The sequence below is a fragment of the Glycine soja genome, chromosome 2, assembly GCF_004193775.1.
Source record: "Glycine soja cultivar W05 chromosome 2, ASM419377v2, whole genome shotgun sequence".
In the NCBI taxonomy this organism is placed as follows: domain Eukaryota; kingdom Viridiplantae; phylum Streptophyta; class Magnoliopsida; order Fabales; family Fabaceae; genus Glycine; species Glycine soja.
Window position 1 is genome coordinate 20,749,316 of NC_041003.1, and position 24,035 is coordinate 20,773,350.

General features: G+C 34.0%; 1 protein-coding gene and 1 long non-coding RNA gene across 3 annotated transcripts; both read left to right on the plus strand.

Moving 5' to 3' along the window:
- The first annotated feature begins 972 nt into the window (after positions 1-972).
- LOC114391347 (probable E3 ubiquitin-protein ligase RHC1A) lies at positions 973-3,605 on the plus strand. Of its 2 annotated transcripts, XM_028352385.1 has the most exons (3): positions 973-1,224; positions 1,306-1,354; positions 2,373-3,605. In XM_028352385.1, the coding sequence occupies exon 3, from the start codon at positions 2,474-2,476 to the stop codon at positions 3,401-3,403; it is 930 nt and encodes a 309-aa protein (XP_028208186.1). In that variant the 5' UTR covers positions 973-1,224; positions 1,306-1,354; positions 2,373-2,473; the 3' UTR covers positions 3,404-3,605. The 2 variants fall into 2 exon arrangements, with proteins under 2 accessions (XP_028208186.1, XP_028208187.1); XM_028352386.1 differs by lacking the exon at positions 1,306-1,354.
- Positions 3,606-6,855: 3,250 nt separating this feature from the next.
- LOC114391373 lies at positions 6,856-8,299 on the plus strand. The gene is made up of 2 exons (XR_003662158.1): positions 6,856-7,766; positions 7,892-8,299. It is a non-coding gene; the product is annotated as an uncharacterized LOC114391373 (long non-coding RNA).
- Positions 8,300-24,035: the final 15,736 nt, after the last annotated feature.

Here is a 24,035-nt window from a genome sequence, read left to right on the forward strand (position 1 = left end):
CTTAACAGGTCAATTCATGAACCTTGACTCGTACACCCACCCTTATCCATTACGATAGAGAGCACCATGTATGATATAGTATTTTTCAAACAACTAAATGGTTTATATAACTTATAAGGGGTATCAAATGTATTTTTAAGGAATTATGAAGATAAGTATAATAAGAGTAGATAAAAACAATAAGAGTTTGTGTAATTTTACTATGTAAAAAACTCATATACAAATACTTAGGGTGTGTTTGGTTTGCATTTTCATTTTCTGTTTTCATTTTCTGAAAACTGTTTTTATTTTCAAAATATTAGAATTCTAAAAATATGTTTAGTTTGACTTCTTGTTTTCTACTTTCAATAAATAAAAATACGCATTTTCAAAAGGAAATGTATTTTTATATTTTTTTTAAAATTACATTTATTGTCACCGCATTTTCATTTAACCCAAAATGAGGTTTTTGGTTTTAACTGAAAACACTGAAAACGAGATTTTATTGTTTTTAGTTTTTGGTTCGTTTGGGAAAATATTTTCACTGAAAATGAAAATAAAAATTCAACCAAACATATTTCTATCACCATTTTTTATTTCTAGTAAAAATGAAAATATAAAACAACCAAACCAAACACTCTTAATTACTTTGTTATTGTTTTCTACAAATAGAATCAGAGTTTCACTTTAATAGGCATGCAGACATTTATCGTATCATTTATCATATTACCAATGTGAAACTCCAACTCTCATTGGAAAACACAAGTTTTGTCCTTTTACATATTTCATACATAGTTTATATAATTTACCTAATCATTCAACATATCAATTGAGATAAGGTTGTTTCAGCTTAATTGAAGATCTTAAGAAATTTGATTCCTATTATATAACTGTGTTCAATTTATAGAAATTTTTTTTATCTCTCATAATTATTATATTCAGCTAAAACAAGATTATCATTAATGTTATTAAAAGAAAATAATACATAGAAACCAACCACACTATGCAGACGCAGTAGGACTGTAGAGGAAAGAATGAAGCATGCGGTGCCAGCTAAGCTGTATGTCGGTTCCTCCTCAATAATCGTCTTTCCCTGCCCCATGCCATCATCCAGTGGTTAGGGTTGGAGAACTTGCCCTCACTTTTTTCTTCCTTCTTCACTCTTAGTCTCACTCACTCACCATTCACCATTGTCCTTTGCATCGCTCTAAGCAACACGTCCTTTTCTTCACATATTCCAGTGTGGTACGCTGTTTTCTTTCTTTTCTTTTCTTTTTTTCTGAAAAGCCTTAGCATTTTATTTTGTTTGTCTTTTGTTCTCATTAGCTGTTCTGAGATTCGGAGAGATGGGTTTGGAAGAAGCTTCCAGAAACTGGTGCGTTCACACTTCCCCATTTCTCACGAAGAAGCTAAAGATCTTACTTTCTTCACTTGTTTTTTAAGTTGTTTTTTTCCCAACATTTGAAGATTGCAAAACAAGATTTTCCCCTCAACCTAAATCCGTAATTCTTTTCCTCTTAGTGTAAAATAATTAAATAACAAACACATTTAAAACCAACGGAATCTGGGGAACTTTCCAAAACTATTCCTTACAAACAACAACGCATTCTCATCACTGTGCATGTAATTTTACATAATCATAGTTTTTTTTTCGCCAATAATGCTTAGTTCTTCACAGTTAAAACCATCTTATTATGTGCTGTTTTACTTTTAACAGAGAAATGATATGTATGCTAGTTGCATCTAATTTAATAACTATGCATGCTTCAAATTTCCTTTACCATTGTAAGTTCAATTAAAATTTCAATTTTGTATTACTTTTGAATCTGGTAAATGAGTTGTTTGTGCTTGTGTCCATTGTTTTTGCTTCTTAGGTGGTAAGTCAAAATGAATAAGTTTATTGTAGGATTGGAAGCATAGTAGTGTGTAAATCTTCTTAAATTTGGGGAATCTTAAGTGGAAGATTGATGATTACTTATTATAATGGAAATAAACAATATAGAAGGTTTAAGGTGAAATGTGTGAATCCATCTATACTTTTTTTACTTATGTCTATTCCTTGTCATTTTAGAATGTTTGCTTAAGAGTTACAAATCAGAGATAAATTTTATAGATGTTTCTTATATGAGCGTCGAAGCTTGCAAGTGATTAATACACTACTTCATACAGACAATTAAAATAGTATTTTGTTGTGCAGAGCAGCATAGCATTTAGTTCAATTGGTGTTTAATGTCTAAATATAACTGAGCCGAATGACATTGTGTGATCCATGAAGCTGATCTTATCTAGTAGGATAAGGCTTTTGTTGGTAGTGGTGATGGCGTTTAATATCTAAATCTGAGTGATATGATGATATCCAATGTTCCTTGACTGTTATCAAATTTCTTTTGCAGTATATAAGTCATCATGCTGTTGTGACAGTTAAAGGTAGTGTGGTGTGGGGAAGGAGCCTAGTGATTAGTTGTTTGAGACCACTAAGGAAGTGAACAAGAGGATGTCAAACAGTAGGAACACTCATTGGTGTTATAGTTGCAGGAGGCCAGTTTGGCTGGGACGGCGAGATGCGGTTTGTCCTAGCTGTAACGAGGGATTTGTTCATGAACTTAATGATATGGTGCATGTTAATCCTTTTGACTTATTTGAAATGGACAACAATGAAGAACGAGATCAAAGGCTTGGACTCATGGAAACATTCTCTGCCTTTATGAGGCATCAAATGGCAGATAGGGGCAGAAGCCATGACATCAGGGCGCAAACAGATTCAAATCCTGAACACAGTGCAGGGTTTGCTCCTCTGTTGATCTTTGGTGGCCAAATACCTTTTAGATTGTCTGGACATGGTGGCTTTGAAGCTCTCTTTAACGGGGCACCAGGAATTGGTCTAACACGAGGTAACACAGGCGATTATTTTATTGGTCCTGGACTAGAAGAACTGTTTGAACAGCTTTCAGCTAATAACAGGCAAGGTCCCCCGCCAGCATCAAGATCATCAATCGATGCAATGCCTACCATTAAGATCACGCAGAGGCATCTTCGATCAGATTCACATTGTCCAGTGTGCAAAGATAAATTTGAAGTGGGGTCTGAAGCAAGACAAATGCCATGCAACCATTTATATCACTCGGATTGTATTGTTCCATGGTTGGTCCAGCATAACTCCTGCCCCGTTTGTCGTCAGGAACTGCTGCCACAAGGATTGAGTAGTAGTAACCGCAGCACAAATGGTAGAAGTAGAAGTGCAAGTTTAAGTAGTAGTGGTAGGGAGAGCCATGGAAGGAGAAATCCATTTTCCTTTTTGTGGCCTTTTCGTTCTTCTCATTCTAGCAGTAATGATGAAGCAACAGGAAGCAGCTCACCGACACCAACTATCCCTGAGAACAGCCATCATCATCATGCAGGGTATTCTGGGTGGCCATTTGAATGACTTAGTGTGAGTAGAACATTTTCTTTTGTTTATTAAATCTGCTCCTGTTGATTGAAAAATCTTATGGACTGATGCTGCTTGCTTGGGGTGAAAACGGTTTGAGACCTGAGTCTACCAGTCTGGATTTGCTTTCTAAAGTTGTGAACTATTTTGTATAAATGGTTATTTATGCATAATTGTTTGAATCTAATATTCAATATAACAAGTTTTCTTTGTTTAATAGATAATATATCATATAATCTTGAACAAGTAACTTTTAAGAAAAGCTTATAGTTAATTCTTTTGATGTGAATTTTGTTTAAAATGAATTTGGGATAAACGTACATTTGGGATAATTCTACCAGTCTTGTTTACATTCCCATAGGAATATCACTTTCCCACCCCTCCTCATGGGAACATAAATGTTGAAAAACATTGTAAAAAGAAAATTGTAACATTCCCAGGAATCAATAATACCTAGGAATGTTTTTTTTCAAAACTTGTCACAAATATGGGAATATTAGGTGGTCCTAGGTTTCAGTGTTTATTTTCTGTTTTCATTTTTCATTTTCTGAAAATAATTTTCATTTTCAAATTTTCAAGATTTAGAAAACATGTATGGAGAAGAAAGTGTTCTAGGTGTACTATGTTTTCACTTCTTCAGAAAAGGCTGAAAAAGAAAGTGTTCTAGGTGTACTATGTTTTCACTTCTCCAGAAAAGGCTGAGAAAACGTGGATTTGTTGTTTTGAGTTTTGGATTTGTTTTTGAAAATATTTTCAGAGAAAATGTCTTCTAAATTTTAAGCAAACATTTCTTCTAAATTTTAAGCAAACATATTTCTTTGTAAATGAAAACAGAAATCACTCAAATCAAGTGCTATCTTATATTCCCATCTCCACATTCCTGGAAATCTGTTGAGATTCCGTGAAACAAATGTTGTTCCCTAGTTTTGCATTAGTACTCTGATCTACTCGTTGATAAAATGTGGTTAGTCTTCTTATCTATTGAGAAAATGTTATCAACCCCTAAAATCAAGTTATGTGAAAAATGCATAATCAAATGAAGGGACTTGACCTTTCTAATATTATTCAAAAGGTTGATTTCCTCCATTTCCATTTAATTAGACATGCATTTTTCATACAACTCAATCTTGTTAGGGGATATTACACTGATATTTTTTAATTGAGAAATTAAAAGATTAACCCAAAATTAATGGGTGGAGGAAAAAAATAGGTAGGAAAATGAAAAAATCGATTATTATTCCACCAATATTTTGATCATTTTCATTCTTTATGATGTGATAATCACACATGTGTATCTAATTGGTTGTGACTCGGACACTTAACGTATCAATCATCATTTTCAAGGGCATTATATAACACAAGCTAATAATAGAGAAAATTAATTGATTGATAATTAATAATTTTATATATCATTTCACTATTTCATTAATTTTAGAGACTAGTTTGATTGATTATTATAATTCCATAAATTAAATTAGCAATTTATTCTGTAAAAACATATTGAATGATTTTTATATTTTTATTTTTAATCAAAAATATATTTTAAACGTTTTTTTTTATAATGCACTCGTAATTTCATGATAAAAAATCTCTACTAAAAACCAGAACACGCTTGACTATTTTATTATAAGTTGTGAGAATCAAAATTCGTTTTACTATTTTAATGAAAAAATAAATAATGATTTTTTATCATTAGGAATCAAAGATATCAAGAAGTTTATAATAATTCATTCACTTAATTTAACCAAATGAGTTATACTTTCATAATAAATTAATAATGAATTACATATTATTTTAATGCAATTTTAATTAATACTGACACTTATATAATTTTCAATATCTACGTCAGTTTCTGCATATTATTCAAGGACTTTTATGTAATGTATATATTGCATGCACTATAGCTTGTCTATTGTGTAAAATTTTACCCACCATTGCAAGTTCAAAGCTTAAAGTTTTTTCATTTAGAGACAAACAAATTAAGTCGCTCGTTCACTTATTAAAGTATTTAAATTTCATGTTAGTTATTGTATTTTTAATGTAGTCCCTTCATGTATTGATTTTATTATCTTCGATGAAATGATATAGGCATCTTTGAGTTAAAAAAAAGTTAAATTAGTTTGCACATCCCCGAATTATTTGATAATTTTTAATTAAGTTTTTAATAAAAAAAATCAATTGAGTCCCTAACTTATATTTTTTTTCTTTAATTAGGTCCTTGTTAAATATGTTGACTATGGTCAATGACAAATTTAATTAAAAATAAACAGAAGTTCAGGGCCTAATTGAAAAAAAAAATTTAGGAACTTTTCAAGGACATGTTTGAGTAACTCTCTAATTCGATTCAACTTTCACTATATTTTTTCAAGCTTCTATACACTACTTCTAAATCTAGTATTGTCAACTCTATATATTTGCACATAGTATTCTTACCTCTCTAGATCACTATTGTCATATCTCTACTCTAGTATTCTCACCTTTATGGTTCTAAGCTCATTATTCTCAAACCTCTTTAGGCTCTTCAACAAATATTCTCAAACATTGGAAATGTTAATTCCTTGACTTACAAGATTTGTTTGGACAGAACTAATATACTCTTTCTAAATACATTCTTCAAGTATCTATTTTTTTTTATGATTTTTAATTTTCTTTTAGGACTCCAAGGACTCCAAGGAATACCAACAATGTAAAATTAAGTTACTAAATAGAATTAATTTATAAAACAATTAGTTTTTTTTTATCTGGGGAAATAGAATATAGTGTTAGGAAGTTTATGTTTATAATAACTTATGCATTATGATCAACCAACCGAATTAAATTCTTTGAGTGAATCGATCATAATATGAATTAGTGAATTGAGATTGTGAGAAAATAATCCTCTTTTCATTAAAAAAAAAAAAGGAAATTGAGAGAAAATCTCTTCCTTTCTCATGTGAGTATACAATGACAAAAAAAACATTTTTTTCTCTCTCTTGGGTTTTCTATCGGATTGATAGTGATGATTTTTTTCTTCCTTACTTGTGTAGAAAGATAACGTCTTATGATTATTTTTAATTATCATTCTGTTAAAATTATTAATGTCATTATCATAAAGTAACAATGATTAATTTAACTTGCTTTTAAAAAATAAAAGATTAAATCAAAATTTTTAGAAGATTAAAAACCAAATTGAATCTAATTTGAAAAGATAAATAATTAAACGGTAAATATTTATTTTGATCCTAAAAATATCAACCGGTGATACTTTAGTTATTAAAGGATAGAAAATTTAAATTTAATTTTTAAAAATAAAAAATATAATAAATTAATCTTATTGTTAATTTTGTCTGTTATTTCTATAATGTATGCGTATGTGACATCTTTAGACTAAAATATCATTAGAAAGAGTTTCACCTGTTGCTTACTTAGCAGGACTAAATTGCCAATAAGTTTTGTTTTCCTTACTAATTGGTAAAAAAAAAATTTATTTTCTCTTTCTATTCCTCTTTCTCCAAATTACCCTTCTCTCTACAACACATTCCACACCAAACGTCTTGCTGCCACTACGGACATTCCAAACCATGAGTAATAGAGTACCCCCATTAACACCGACCTCAATCACATTCCTATGTACCACCTTCCCTTGCCTCAACCAAATCGCTGTCCCTCGAAGGTATTGATAAAAGATAGTCTTCCCATACTTCCGCTAATTCTCCTCTGACACCGCCTCCTTCCGTCGTCGTGTTTTGTCGCACCATGGGCGGAGGCCTCAGCCGCGAAGTCTGCCAGTGGTGTCACACCATGGAGGCGCGGAGTGCGCGATATGTCCAGAGGAATTGCAAGATGGCGAAAGATGAAGATGATTCCATACTGCAAGCACGTGTTCCACCCGCTTCTCTTACCCAAACCAAACTTTCAACCTTGTGGTTCGAATCGCGATTTGTGCTATCGTGGAGTTATTCACTGAAGGAACAAATTTGTGTTGTTCTTCTTTGACTCAATTCGATTGCGCTATTTTGCTCTAATTGTTGCTATGGCTTTTCTTTGGATTTTTTATTTGAGAGGGCTTTGCTTCGCCTGATTCGGATTTATTTGATTTGCATCCTCAATCACCTGAAATATTTGGATTCTATGTGCGCTAAGATTTTTGCAACGAAATCAACTCAGAGATGGGCACTTAGCGTCCGACGAGAGGTTGGTGTTGGCGGTGAGGGACAACAAATTGCATGAGGCAGGGGACAGTCTTTTCTGAAACTGTTTACCGGATAGGGAGAAGAAGGTATTGATGATTGTGATTCCGCTTCAGGTTCTGGCTAACTTGGCTTCCGTTGTGATTGGGGAAACCGGACCTTTTATCAAATATTGGGTTACTTGGAATCAGGTGTTTTTGCTTGTTGATATTATCTGTTCTGTGCTATTATTTTCCCTATTGTTTGATCTATAAGGTCTGAGTTGGGGGATCTAAAATTAATTGTGTTGTGTGAACGGTTAATTTGTTTTGGTTAGGTTCTTGTGTTAAGAGGTGTGGTTGGAGATGGGGGGTTTGCCAGCGGCAAAGGTGGAGATGACGGAGCGGTGAGGCGGAAAGAGTGACAGTGGTGGAATGCTTGACCGAGAAGAAGAGGGATAATATGGGAACGATCAATAATAATGGCCTGCTGTAAAAAAAAAATTTAAAACCATCAATATTGACAAATTACTCCATCGTGAATTAGCTGACAAATTACTCCATTAGACTAGTCAATGTCGTGGCAACTAATTTGCACACATGGAGTGTGACGTAAGTTAGTCTTATACTCTTATGTCATGGTACAAACACCTTAGAGTATAAGGAAGAGAATTAAGGGTATGATTAATTTATTGTATTTTTTTACTTTCAATGATTAAATTTAATTTTTTTTTATCTTTTAGAAATTAAAATGTTATGTGTTGATTTTTCAAGGATCAAAATGAGTATTTGAGATATTTTTGGGTTCAACCTTAGATGAAGTTATAGGCTATCACTTATTATTTTATGGGTAATTGCTTTGGACATTTAGTATTTTTGTTGGAACATCCAGTAACACAATGTAAGGACTAAAATGTCTTTTTTTTTTTTTCGGATCGATGATCTGTATGATTCATATGGATTGACGATCCGCATGATTCATACGGATTGACAATTCGTATGAGTTTTTTTTAACTCATACACATGAATTATTGATCCATGTGAGTTTTTTTTTAAAAAAATAATAATAAGAAAAACAAAAAAAAACTCATAAGAATTGGTAATCCGTATGAGTTTTTTTAACTCATATGAATTGTTGATCCGTATGAGTCATACGGATTATCAATCCGTATAGTCATACGGATTGTCAATCCATATGTTTTAATTTTTTTAAAATTATTTTTTTAGAAATTTTTTATTCATTTAATTTATTTACAAAATTTGATAATTAAACAAATTTGATATTTAATTAAATGGTGTATTTAGATGTTTATTATAATGATTAAAAATTAAATAAATATGATATTTAATTAAATAATGCATTTAGATATTTTTTATAGTAATTGATAATTAAATAAATTTGATATTTTTTTACATATGTAAATACTTATTAAACCTATGATTTTTATTTATAATTTATATATGTAAACAAATTAATTATTAGATAAAAAATAATCATCACAAAATTTATTATGTAAATTAAATATAAATTAGAATTTTTAGTGTTATATATAGCGACACTATTTATTTATAACATAATGAGCCTATTAGTTCAGTTGGTTTGAGTATTTTATTAATAATGTGAAAGACACAAGTTTGATTCTTGCTTGAACCATTAATTTTAAATTAAATCGTAAATTATATTTTTGAAAAAAAAATGGATTGACAATCCATAGGCCCATATAGATTGACAATTCGTATTAGAACTATGAAAAGGTAAAATTGGAATTGCACATTTTATGTTGGGTGTACTAGCAAAACGATGGGTGTCCCTAGAAATTTCCTATTTTATGTGGACTTGGATTCATGATGAGGATTTTGTTAAGGCTTGTAGGCCTTGGGAATTTATTAGAGATAGATGGAAGGAATACTCAAGAAGAAAGGAGGAAATCAATATTGGTTGGGAGCCTCCTACTGTTGGTTGGATTTGTTTGAACACTGATGGGGCGACTAAATTCCATTATGATGTTTCAGGATATGGAGGTTTGTTCAGGGACCAGGGGGGAGATTGATTTGTGGTTATGCTAGACATTTAGGTAAGGGCAATGCTTTTGTGGTAGAATTATGGTGCGTTTTGTAGGGGCTTAAGGTGGCTCAGGAGAACCATTTTACTGAATTGATTATCAGGATGGATTCTCATGTAGTAGTAAAAGCCATTAAGGGTAATAGAATTAGGAGTACTGGTGGTTGGAGGTTGGTGCAAGCTATTCAAAGAATTTTGGTGGCCAATCCTAATTTTAGTGTGATGAGCATCTTTCACGAGGGTAATAGATGTGCAGATACTTTGGCAGATTATGTCTGCACCATAGAAAGGGTGATTTTGAAGATGCAACAACAACCTTCTTTCTTGAGGCAACAATTGCGTAGGGACAATTTAGGAGTTTAATCTCCCTATCTTGTTTTATTGTAATTTTTTCCTTGGGTCTTTTTTGCAAAAAAAATAGTATCATTTAACCTAACTCTAACTTTATATGGTTACTAGTCGGTAACCCGTGCATACACACGGGTCTTTCGCTAAATGATTTTCGATGGAAGAATAAAAAGAAAGATATTGTAAAAAGACAAAGGGACTAACATTCATATTAAAGAGTTCTATATAGTAGAGTAGATTGATTGCCAAATTGATAGAAGATAAACATAAAGATGTTGGAAACAAAGGTAACTAACATTGTTTTCCAAAATAACAAAATAGGTTGAATAACAATTGTAAAACCTAATCTATGTCGTTGTCGTCCCAATCTATTGCACGTCTAATAACAACTTCCCAGATTTTTTCAACACGCCTATAGTAGAATGACAGTTCATCTCCATGGCTAAAATCACCTTCTTGAAGGAATTTATACCAAGGCTGAGTGATATACTTATCACCAATTCCCTTGTCAAGCACAACTACATTCCATTGTAGTGGAGGTCCGAATCTTCTCAGGATTGTCATGTGGTCACCACAGTGGATTAGGCATTCTGTGACAGAGGGTGGAAGTTGCTATAGGGAAAAAAAAGAGTTAGGCATTGAAATTAATATTTGTATAGAAGATATAAACAGATATGAATATTTTACCAGTGGATATGGTGCCTGTTGGACCTTGTGGCCTCAGATATCTTAAGAAGGGGGGGTTGAATTAAGATAACAAGAACTATTCCCCAATTTAAATCTTGCTCTCTCTCTTTAGATTAACAATGCATCTTTAACATGAATTACTCAAAAGATAATTCAGAATAAACTTCTTTAAAGGAAAAAGATAAATAGCAATAAATAAAAGAAGTTTAAGGGAAGAGAGAAATGCAAACTTGATTTATACTGGTTCGGTCACTTCCTGTGCCTACGTCCAGTACTCAAGCAACCCACTTGAGATTTTCCACTCTCTTTGTAAAATCCTTTTACAAAGTCTGAATCACACAGGGACAACCCTTCCCTTGTGTTCAGGAATCCTTTACAACAAGAGACCCTCGGTCTCTTAACCCCTTTTCAGAAGTAAAAGAAAAGAAGAAGAAATCTCTCTTGAAAGAGACAGATTGTACAATGAAGATCAATCACAATTCCTTATTTGAATATGCAAGTGTTTGACCAAGGAACCTTTGAGAGGATAAGACATTTTGGGCAATCAAAAACTCTCACTTCTTATTCGTGTTTCCAAGTCACATATAAATAGACCTTTGATGGCCATTCATAAACCATTTGAATAGATGTGACTCTTGAAAGTTATTTTCTGAAAATCTCCTCTGGTAATCGATTACAATAGTTGTGTAATCGATTACAGGCTTTAATATTTGAATTAAAACGTTTATTAACTGCTGGTAATCGATTACCAATATGGTGTAATCGATTACACAGTCTAAAATTTGAATTCAAATATTTAGTAGCTGTTGTAAAGCATTTTTGGCCACTGGTAATCGATTACATCCTCTGGTAATCGATTACCAGAGAGTAAATCTCTTGAAAAACACTTTTTAACATGCATTACTTGGCCAAACCTTTTGCTATATCAATTAGGAATTTCCTTCCTAATGTACTAGTGATCATCTTGATGTTGTGGCTTGTATTCTTGAATCATTTGCATCATTTGCTTTTCTTCATCATGATCATCATCAAAACACCAAAGGCATTTGCATCTACAATCTCCCCCTTTTTGATGATGACAATACAATACCTGAGATCAAGATTCAAGCAAGCAACAACCAATTGTGTATAGATAAAATGTGCGTTTACTCCCCCTATATTTCGGAATTTATGATCACTTTTATCACTTGATTTCTAAGCTCTTTGATCATCATCAAAACACCAAAGATCTTCTACAATCTCCCCCTTTTTGATGATGACAATCCCTGAAATCAAGACAAACCATATACAAGATGATAGCATGTTCAAACAGCCATTACTCCCCCTATCTTTTGGCATGTATGCCTATGCCTAGCCTTAATGAGTAGTTAATTGATTTCTTACCCAAGTTCTCTCAAGTTCTCTCCCCCTTTGGCAACATCAAAAAGAACTATACAACACAATCAAAAACCAAACACAATAAATATCCAAACAACGCCATTCATGAAGCCAAAATAAAACCATACATTTGCATAATCAACTAAAGCAATGTCTAGAAATATAATTATAGTGGAAGACTATGATAACTAGATCAATAAAAAGCCAAATACACGGCGTTAAAATAGAGTACTAATAATACTTAATGACTAATAAGACTTAGTCTTAATAATAACTTATAAGCTAAGAGGATGATGGAGGCGGTGGTGGTGGATCAAAGCAAGTACGGATGAAGGAGACATCTTCTTCAACTTTGGCGATCCTTGATTCCATGGCATCAAACCGCATGTCGACTTGCAATTCCATATTATCAAACTTGTCACCAACAAAAGTTTGAAGACCATCGAACTTTTCTAAAAGCTTTCGAAGAAGAGAGGAATTATCTTCAACTGGTTGGTTGCCTTCATCATCAGCGGGTGGAGCACCCTTTTTGACCCAAGAGCCATCAAGCTCTTTGCGGTAACCAAAAGAAGCAATCACAGCAGCACCAATTAAAAAGGATCTCTTGATTGGAACGTAAGGTTCAGAATCAAGAGGAATTTGAAAATGGTGGAAAAAGAGAGTGACAAGCTGTGGATATGGTAGTGGAGCATTTAATCGCAATGCCTTATGCATGCGATATCTGACTAAGTGTGCCCAGTCAAGTTGACGCCCTGTATGAAAGGCCCACATGATAATTAGATCTTCCTCAGAAACCTGGGCAAGGTTGGAAGACCGTGGAAGCAAAATACGCACAATTAAATAGTGAAGGATGCGGCTTTCAAAAGCCAATGACCCGGCAAGAAGACGTCCGGTCATGTCCGCATTGTTGGTGCAAACCAACTGGCGGGCATCATGGGCAGAGAAATCAAATTTCCAGTCGTCATTCAGTGTTCCTTCAAATGGTACACCGTCACTGGGTAATTTGGTTAAGTCATAGAAAAGGGACTGGTCAATGACCATTTTTATCCCAAAAATTTCAGAAATTAGAGTGCTGTCCTGAATTTCAAGATTACAATAAAAAGCTTTAACCAATTCAGGATAAATAGGCAATTGTAATGACATAAAAGGTAGAAGACCTAAATTCTGAAAGGCTTGAATGCAATCAAAGGTTTCAGCAGAAAAGAATTCCATATCAATAAACTTAGGGTCGATAATGGAACGAGATGAGAAAAGATTGGAGTACCGTTTCTGCTGTTCATCGGAAGAAAACACTGGGGAAGAGGACAATGATGGTGGAATTGGTGCTGTGGATGCGCTAGTGGCTCCGGAACGATGAGCTCTTGAAGCCGAAGCAGAGACGGAAGAACCCTTTCGTTTCTTTGACGATTCTGCCATTTGAAGGAGTGTTTGCAGATTTTAATCGGTGAAAGCAAAAGAGAAACGAAAAAGAAGAAGATCGCAATTTACGGGAGTTGATTTGATGGAGAAATGAGTGAGATATGAAGATTTGGAGGTTTGGGAATGGAAGAACGTCGTGAGAGAAAAGGGGCTGCGCAGGGATTTCTGGAAAATGTGATATTTATAGGTGAGGACGCGTTGTAATCGATTACAAGGCTTGGTAATCGATTACAAGAGTAATAAGCCTTCTGGTAATCGATTACAGGATGTTGTAATCGATTACAGGCTGCCTGTTCTTGTGTAATCGATTACACTATATGGTAATCGATTACCAGACCATAAACTAGACTAGTTCCTCTAAAATAACCTATGTTTATGCTAAATACATCTAACACTATCAATCATCATCACTAATATGTATTTAATTCATTCAAACAAGTATTAATCAAACAATTAACACACACCAATCAAATATAATTAAATACTTACAATTAAACACAATCAAACAAAAGCAATCATCAAAACATAATCAAAGACAACAATCAACATAACTATCAAACAAAAACATTAATGACAATCAAATACTTAAGGAGTAAACAAGCATCAAAAACTCAATCAAAAGTTTAACAATCATAGACAAAAATCATCAAAGTAATCAATCAATGACAAGTGACCTGTTGGTATCATCACTTGTTGGGCTTGTTGATCAAGTGGCCTTTGTTTGTTGAATAAACTTTGATGTATGCCATTCCCAAGTGATCTATGCTTTCTTTTCTTTCTTTTCTTTGAGATTCCTCTTGTCGGATTTTTCAATTCTTCTTTCAAAGACAAGATAATCGGATCTCATGTGCCAAGGTTGATTACTTTCATAGCATGATGGGGCTAAGGAAGAGTCTTCTTCTTTCTTCTTTGTATTGATGTTTGATTTTCTTTTATTTCTTTTGTTTCTCAGAAATTTATTGAACCTTTTCACAAAGAGTCTGAAATTATCATCATCTTCTTCTGTTTCAGTCAAGTCCTCTTTGTCACTTTCTTCTTGAATAAAAGATGATGAGGTTCTGAGTGTTATTCCTTTTCTCTTTATATCATTCTCTTCATGGTGATGAAGTCTCATAAGTTCCATTTCATGTTGTTGAAGTTTTCCAAAGAGAGTGGCAAGAGACATATTAGTGAGATTTCTTGATTCTGCAATTGCTGTTACTTTTGGTTGCCATTGCCTGCTTAAACATCTCAACACTTTGTTAATCAGATCTTCATTAGGAAATATTTTTCCCAAAGATGCAAGATGATTAACTATACAAGTAAATCTCTTCTGCATATCTTCTATGGTCTCATATTGAAACATTCTGAACATTTCATATTCATGTATAAGAGTGTTTATTCTAGATCTCTTGACATCGGTTGTGCCTTCATAGGTTACTTGCAAAGTATCCCACATTTCTTTTGCATTTTTACAATTTGAGACTCTAAAAAATTCATCCATGCCTAATGCAGAAGTGATTATATTTTTGGCCTTTAAATTGTATTGAACCTTTCTTCTTTCATCATCATTCCATTCTTCTCTTGGTTTTTCTATAATTACATTTCCCACTACCTTTGTAGGAATAAAAGGACCAACTTCAATGGCATCCCATATATTTAAATCTATGGCTTCAATAAGAATCTGCATTCGGGTTTTCCAATAGTGATAACCCTCGCCATTGAACATAAAAGGCCTATTAATAGAATTTCCCTCAAGAAATGGAAAGTTGGATGAGGCCATATCTATTCTTGAAGTTTTTTAAACTTTATACAAGAATCCCGCTCTGATACCACTTGTTGGACCTTGTGGCCTCAGATATCTTAAGAAGGGGGGGTTGAATTAAGATAACAAGAACTATTCCCCAATTTAAATCTTGCTCTCTCTCTTTAGATTAACAATGCATCTTTAACATGAATTACTCAAAAGATAATTCAGAATAAACTTCTTTAAAGGAAAAAGATAAATAGCAATAAATAAAAGAAGTTTAAGGGAAGAGAGAAATGCAAACTTGATTTATACTGGTTCGGTCACTTCCTGTGCCTACGTCCAGTACTCAAGCAACCCACTTGAGATTTTCCACTCTCTTTGTAAAATCCTTTTACAAAGTCTGAATCACACAGGGACAACCCTTCCCTTGTGTTCAGGAATCCTTTACAACAAGAGACCCTCGGTCTCTTAACCCCTTTTCAGAAGTAAAAGAAAAGAAGAAGAAATCTCTCTTGAAAGAGACAGATTGTACAATGAAGATCAATCACAATTCCTTATTTGAATATGCAAGTGTTTGACCAAGGAACCTTTGAGAGGATAAGACATTTTGGGCAATCAAAAACTCTCACTTCTTATTCGTGTTTCCAAGTCACATATAAATAGACCTTTGATGGCCATTCATAAACCATTTGAATAGATGTGACTCTTGAAAGTTATTTTCTGAAAATCTCCTCTGGTAATCGATTACAATAGTTGTGTAATCGATTACAGGCTTTAATATTTGAATTAAAACGTTTATTAACTGCTGGTAATCGATTACCAATATGGTGTAATCGATTACACAGTCTAAAATTTGAATTCAAATATTTAGTAGCTGTTGTAAAGCATTTTTGGCCACTGGTAATCGATTACATCCTCTGGTAATCGATTACCAGAGAGTAAATCTCTTGAAAAACACTTTTTAACATGCATTACTTGGCCAAACCTTTTGCTATATCAATTAGGAATTTCCTTCCTAATGTACTAGTGATCATCTTGATGTTGTGGCTTGTATTCTTGAATCATTTGCATCATTTGCTTTTCTTCATCATGATCATCATCAAAACACCAAAGGCATTTGCATCTACAGTGCCCTTAGCATTGATTGGGTGATTTCATAGGTCCAGATATGTTTCCTTGGCGCGCGGCGTCTTTTGCATGTTTGCTAGTGTAATGGTGGAGTGAAGTGGAGGTCAAATTTTGAGTGGCGGTCACAGGCTAGGAAATTTATGATCACTGATTCATAAATCTGCAATTCTGTCCTCAGTCTTGTTAGGCCATCAGCAAAGAAAAGTTTTCCCTTGTGTTGCCTGACTTGAATTTCGTAGGTGGCCCCATCATATTTAAACTCAACAATTTCTGGATAATTTGGTTGCCATTGCCGTTAATAAAAACCTGGTATTTCTATGGCATCCTGAAGGGGAAAAAGTGTTTTAAAAAGGAAAAACAATATGAAAAGAAGCAAAAGAAAAAGTATGGAAAGGAAGAATTTGATTTTACTTTGTCACAATGGAACGCAGCTTTAAATTGCAATATTAATGGCTGCCTGATAGCAGGGAATCTCAACTGCAGTGCAATGAAAAAAAAGTGGAGTTAGCATTTAAAGAACATGTATATTGACCAATTTAATTGTCTGCAGCTCTAAATTGGGGTGTTGCTGCAATGTAATAGTAATTGGATTTAAGAGTTCTAAATTAGGATAATCAAAATAACATAAGAGAAGATGCATATAATATAACACCTAAGAAATTGAATCCAAGACATGAAATAAGCAATACAGAACATGTGTAATTCATGCAGACTAACGAAAGTAAAAGATCAAACCATGGGTCAATGGATTGAAGCATGGATTAAATGGAAGAAAGTTTGAAAAGGTAGAATCAGCATCATAAAAAGAACATAACAGATGATGTATATAACTGAACAACTCAGAAGCTTAATATAATACTTGGAAATAATGGTAATAGGACGCTACAAAATTTAATAGGCACTTAAAAAGTTTTAACTTAATGTTCTTTCTGTTTTGTTTAGGCTAGAGCATAATCGAACAGGATACTGATAGGCTGTTTTTGCGTACATGCATGATTCAAATGTTATTCTAGATGACATGCTACCTAGGGTCCATTGACAGTGGCAATATAGTAGCATCAGTTTAAATTATTGGATAATTTTCACCACTCGTTAGCAATGAAGAAAACTAAATTAATATTTAAAGAATTTAATAGTGTTGGTGGTGTTAAAGAACACTTATTTCTTACTATCTATTTAACAATAGAATATCAGAACCACTGGAACAGGTTTTTGAATTAGTATCAACAAAATGTCAAAATAGAACATGCATTGCCATAAAAAGACAACATGAATGCAAAAAGTGTGAGGGGCAAAAATGTGGATTTAAACATTGCTGATATCTAAATAGTAAGGTAGATGATAATGTAGTATGTAAGAAACCTAAGACAATGGGTGCAAATAAATGAAGTAGAAGCTGGGAAAAATGAATTAAGGGTTTGGCACATGAAAGAAGGTAGAGTGAGACAATCATGGATTCAAAGCTAGAATTGTTCAATATGTCTGTCCTAGATTGCAATTGCAAAAGTCACAAATACAGATGGCAAGATGTTGAATTTTGGTTCAGGATATCAATGAAAAATCTAAGCAAAGGCAAGGAAAAAATCACGAAATGAATAGACATGCAGTGAGGTATTGGGTTTAGACTTACCTTGCTTGAGGCAGTTGATGAAGCGGAACTCATGGTGCTAGTTGCTTTGAGAGAATGATTTGCTTAGAATTGAAGTGGAGGTGGTAGAAAAAGGAACAATGGTTTAATGATGTGAGGTAGTGGGTGATGGAAGGGTCATTGCTTTTTGGTGGTTGTAACTGGCGGCAAGTTAAGTGGTTTAGGAACTGTGGAGCATTGAATGTTACATGCAAAGATTGGACGTGAATGAGCAGAATAATGAGTATGAAGGTCTGTGGTGGTGGAGGCAGGTGAAGAGGTATTTTTATTGTTGAATATAACAAAGATTTTGACACAATTTTTTTATTGTTATAAATATAATTTCCATTATCAAATGAATGACATGTCTAATGCTGAAATCGATAATGATTTGGCAGAGATAATATTTTCCAAGGGCAATTGATTATCTAACAAAAGAGAAATGGTTCTACTAAAAGAATAATAATAAGTGTATTATCCTAGGAAAAGAGCCAGAATAACATATAGAGTTCATTTGCTGAATGGTAGTATTTAAATTGAGATAAGCATTTTAGTTTTCTTTCGTGCAATTCATGAAAGAAATGGTTAATTTGGAGTTCATGAAAAGGGATGGAAATTTAAAATGCAGCAAATAAGAAAATGCACTTCATAACAGAAGAGTGGTTATTTGAAGTTGATGAATTATAGATTGGCTCATTTGATGATGTTTTAACTGTATATCAGAGATCATATGAGTAAGAAGCAAATACAGTTGTGCATAGAATTAAATTTGGAATTGCAAATAAATTGGATTTATCTTTTAATATTTGTAAAGACCTCTTTGAAAACCACATTCGTGGTTGAAGTCATTTTTTTTTGTTCTGATCATGTATTAAAATTCGAAGTCCTTTCTTTGACTTGACCCTTGATAATGCAACATATAATTGGCCATGTGAAAAAACTGGTTTTGGCAAGTAAAGTCCAACTGAAGATATGGATTGTCCTTGGGATTTATTAATTGTCATTGCATAAGAAAGCATTATTGGAAATTGTCTCCTCAATAGCTTAAAAGGCCATGGTAACTGTGAAGGCGACATAGACATTCGTGGGATATAAACATTGTCGCAACCTACCCTTCGGCGGGAGGGCGACGCGTGACTCGCGGGATGCGTGTTCCACGAAAGGAATACGCGCGGAGTCGCCACCAACGTTTATTTGAGGAAAACGTCGGAAAAACCGGAAAAGACGCGATCTACGAACTTTTAAGTGAAAGGTTCGGGAGTTGTATTTACGCACGGGGAAGGTATTAGCACCCCACACGTCCGCCCCAAGGGACGGCAGCCTTTAATCGAATGTGCAAACATGACTTTGATTTTTTATGTTCCCTTTTTATGTCTCTATATCCTTTATACCCTTTTTATATTTTCTCTTTTTGTGGTCGACAAGGGTGTTTCCCTTTGCTCCTACGTATTCCTCAATTTGGGATGAGAAAATCAGACCTACGTAGTTCTTTTTTATCAAGTGATTCTTTTTTACTTTAAGAGGTGATCATTTTAAGGCGTTGGACCTTAAAAATGATCCATTTTACTTAGTGAGAAAATGAAATGACAAACTTCAAAAGCCTATTTTTATGGACGAGCTTGACTAGGCGAATTGATTTTAGCCTTTAGTTTCACTTTAGTTATTAATCAATTCGATTAAGAATGAGAAATCCCAAAGAGAAAACGTCCGATTGATTTTCCGCTTTATTTTACTAAAAGATGTCTTTTTGATTATTATATTAGTTTTTACCCTTTTTTGATTTCCAACGTGGTTACGGCACGACCGAACGGTCGGAATTTATTTTAACCGAAGTTAATGGATAATACAATTCAAACGTTCGGTGGAAATTTATTTTATTTTTAAGTTAAGCGAGAAATGACTTAAGTAAAATGGCTTAAGCACGTCAACAGGGGGTATAAAAAGTAAACAAAACGAGAATAAAAATGCACGAAACACAATGTGGACCACTACGGGTACATAGAATGAATCGAAAAGCTTGGTTCGAGGTACTTACCCGTTGAAGATCGAAGAGCGATGAAGAACGAATGAAGAACGTCGAAGAACGGTTGAAACCTTTGCGAAATTCTTCACGGAAAACGTTACGGAAACGTTTCGGAAGCGCCTCGGCTTAGATTTTCTTCACGGAAACGATTTTTCCAAGCAAATTCGAAAGAGAGAGAAGTGCCAAAGGGGCTGAACCCTTTTCTTCTTCACTTCCTCCCCTATTTATAGCAAAATAGGGGAGGTGGTTGCCGCCTAGCTCGCCCAGGCGAGCCAGGTTGCTTCCTCCAGAAGCAACAGCCTTCTGGAGGAATATTCTGGAGGGCCCAAGTGGGCCTGGGTGCTATTTGCACCCCCATTTTTACTAAGTACACCCCCTCTGCTTTTTTTGGTGATTCTTTTTTCGTAAATTTACGGAAACTTACGAATTTTGTAACGATACTCGTTTTCTTTCCGTAATGTTACGGAACCTTGCGGATTACATAATCATCCCCTTTTTGACTTACGGAATGTTACGGAACCTCACTTAATTATGCAACGATGCTTCCATTTGATTTCCGGTGTGTCACGGAAACTTACGAATTGTGCATCAATATTTTTTTGGTTTTTCGGCATGTCCTGGAATTTCACAAATTGCCTAATGATGGGTACCAAGCACCTCACAAGGACCAAAGAAAGGTCGCATGTCATCAAGCAAAGGTCCCCGGACGAAATTAGGGTATGACAAACATGATCTCCGATATTTGTCCTAGAAATTATGTCAGCTACAATAACATGTTTTGCTAGTCTTGTGACAATTAACCTAGTACCGTTACACAACCCTTGAGTTTGGTCTAAGTTCCTTAATAGCATTATAGGTGTTCCAATTTTGAGTTTGAGACAATGATTGGGTAAGCCAGATGTTGTCAATGAATTAAGAAATTCAGTTGTGAGTGAGCGGAAATGACAACTTTCAATGGTTTCGGATTTGTCAACTGAATCACAGCTTAGATAGCTAATTGAGTTCCTTGATGGATATTGCAAGTTGAGTCTTCAAAAACTGGAACTGGAATTTTGAATTTTGAATGTGCAGTTCTACCTCTAGGCAATAACAGAGAAGCTATGCCGCTAGAGGCAACCATAATTACAATTTTATTGTCAGCTCTTAGTGAACTTGCAAGTGTTTTCCAAATGTATGTTTTTCCTGTACCTCCATATCCATAGAGAAAAAATATACCACCTTCATCTTTATTAACAGCTTCAACAATCTAGTTGTAAATTGATGTTTGTTCATCTGGAATTATCGATATGTGGTGTTAGATTTAAAGAAAAATGAATCGAGTTGAAGTACTAATTTCTAGATGAGAAAAGCTAAGAAGGAAATGGACATAATAATTTTTAGAGGGGTAAATTGCTTTGTAGTTAATGTACCTGTCATCTGAGAAAATAGATGTTCAAACTCTGATCTAAGTTCTTGATTGTTGTAATTGAGTTCAGCTAATATAAGGCTATTGTCTAGATAGGTTGGACAATTCACATCTTCTGGATATGGCATTGAAGGATAGTCTCTAAGCGATCTTTGATTTGCTTGCAACAGTTCTTCAATTTCAAGCAAGACCAGATTTTGAAGAGTCCTATCATCAAGTTGTAATGCTAATACACAAAAGGGAAAAAAGTCAAATTATGTGTCGCATCAATATTCATTTGTGTCATGGGAAATTAGCACTAACCTAGACTTGCTGATGATTTTTTATAATTATAGACAATGTCATCAGCCATCCAATGCCAAGTTTGGTCCCAAACTTGTTCAGGTTTGTTCATTGTTGCAGTTAAAAGTAACAACACAAATAGCTTTCTTATATAATGTGCTGAACCCCAGTCTTTTGCTTCTTTGATTGCCTAATGAATTCTTTATCATCTTGCAAAAATCTCATAGCAAAACATGCTTCTTTAAATGTGGGATACTGAACATTATCAACTGTTCTTAAATCCTCAAATGAGGTAGGTCCTTTACAAACAGTAAGCATCATTCTCAAGTAAAATAATTAGCCTGTAATTGGTGGGACCCATAGTAATCTACCAATGGTGTAGCCTTTCTTCCTAAGGTGCCAACATCTTTTCTTCTTATTGTATAGAAACTTAGAAACAAATTCTGCATAAGTAAGATTTCTTCCTTCAACAGAATTTTGGTTGGTGTTCATCCATGAAATAAACTTTGAATCAGAGATACTTGGCTTAGACAATACATCATCAATATCATCATGGTCTTCGTAGAGAACACTATGTTGGCCTGGAAGATGGAAGTGCAATCTTTCAACAGCAGGTTTTCTGCCATGTATTGGAAACCCAAAGATTCTCCAAGTAGATTCACAGGGACATATGTATCTGTTAGGAAGATAGATGTAGCTGTTAAAACAATGATGGTCAGATAAATTAGAGATTAATTTTTAATAATACCTGCAATCTAGATATTCTTTGATCTCATCATAATGAGTGCTACCATTGTGAGTTTAATCATTATCTTCATGAATCAAAACAACAGTTACTCTATCATATCCCTTGTTGATGTACTTAAATAAATATTTGATATAAGTGCTTTGGTTACACCATTCAATATTGATATGTGCTTGGTATTTTCTGAGCAATCTTCGATTGTAAGGTACAATATACCTGTTATCAATTATAACACCATTTTTCTCAATTGTGTGACCATTGTTTCTTTTATGGTAGACCGGAAAACCATCAGCATCTAAAATAGTATGCGGCTGGAACATTTTGGGATAGAAACGACTGCACTTGCCTTCTTTCATGCATGGAGATCCAAGGTTTGAAGTTCCACATGGGCCATGAACCATATGGTTTTTTTACTAATGAATGCAGTTCTGGATCATCTTGCTGTGAAGGTATCTCTGCTGATATAATTTGATCAATTTCATCCGAGGATGGGTATTTGTTATCAGGATGTAAAAAAAGCAACAAATGGACATGAGGCAGCCCTCGTTTTTTAAATTCTATTGTATACATATCTACAATTTATTAGTAAGACGGTTAATAGACAACAATTAAAGTTATTAGATATGGTTGTGTGCTTAATATTGACAGTGCAAAATAACAATCTCACACATAATATAAATTCACCAAACTTAGAATCAACTTACATGCAATAACTTTCCCTAGCATCTGATTCTTTGTCAGGTCCATAAGCATTTGTTCATACTTTAGTTTGAAGACCCTGGAGATTATGTCTGGTCTATCTATTGCTTTCAGATTCAACGAATTCAGCAATCTATGGATTTCAGGCCAGTTTGGATTGCAGGTTAAAGTAATAAATAGATTTGGGAAGCCCACATGGCTACATATGGTCATACCATCAAAATAAAGTTGATCCATATAGCGGGGACTGCCAACAAAGGTTGAAGGCAAAATAACTCTTTTACCTTTATTTAGGCCTTTCGTGCTTCCATCATCCAATGACTGTTGTAAGCTGCAAAACTTGTCAACTCGAAGTTTTTTTAGGTTGTTTTTGATGTAAGAAAGCCTTTCTGATTCAACCATAATATACCCCTCAACAACAAATTGTTGAAATAGTCTCCTAGAATTCAACAAAGTTTTTGACTCATTTGATCTGCATTGTAGCCTGTAAGAAAACCACTCCCTCATTGTAAGATGATTTCTTTTCCTTTTCTTACCATCTAGTGCATTGCTATGTAGGATATCAGGTCTATATCCATCTTCCCCGTAAGGAAATAGGAGAGGGTATTGTAGAGCTAGATAGCTAGAATGTAATTCATGGATCCTTTGTAATTGTCCATGCAGAGTTTCAATAATAATATCTCTTTTTGAATATGCACCAAAATCGCCTACTATTAGCGCTGCAACTTCTGGAACAGTAGGTACATTATATGTACGACCATCTTTTTCACGATTAGCAATCAATTTCAACTTGATATTATCCACTTGACCATCTTGCAATCTATCTCTCGCCATCCTGAAAGTTTTTGCATGCACGTTGTATTCATCCAGCATCTCACTAAGTTGTGAAACAATGTGCCCTTGAATTTGATTATGTGGACTGCTGAGCAAAGTAGACAATTATATATATGA

Excerpts from the sequence above, each read along its gene's own strand:
- LOC114391347 (XM_028352385.1), top strand. The coding sequence starts at position 2,474 with ATGTCAAACAGTAGGAACACTCATTGGTGTTATAGTTGCAGGAGGCCA.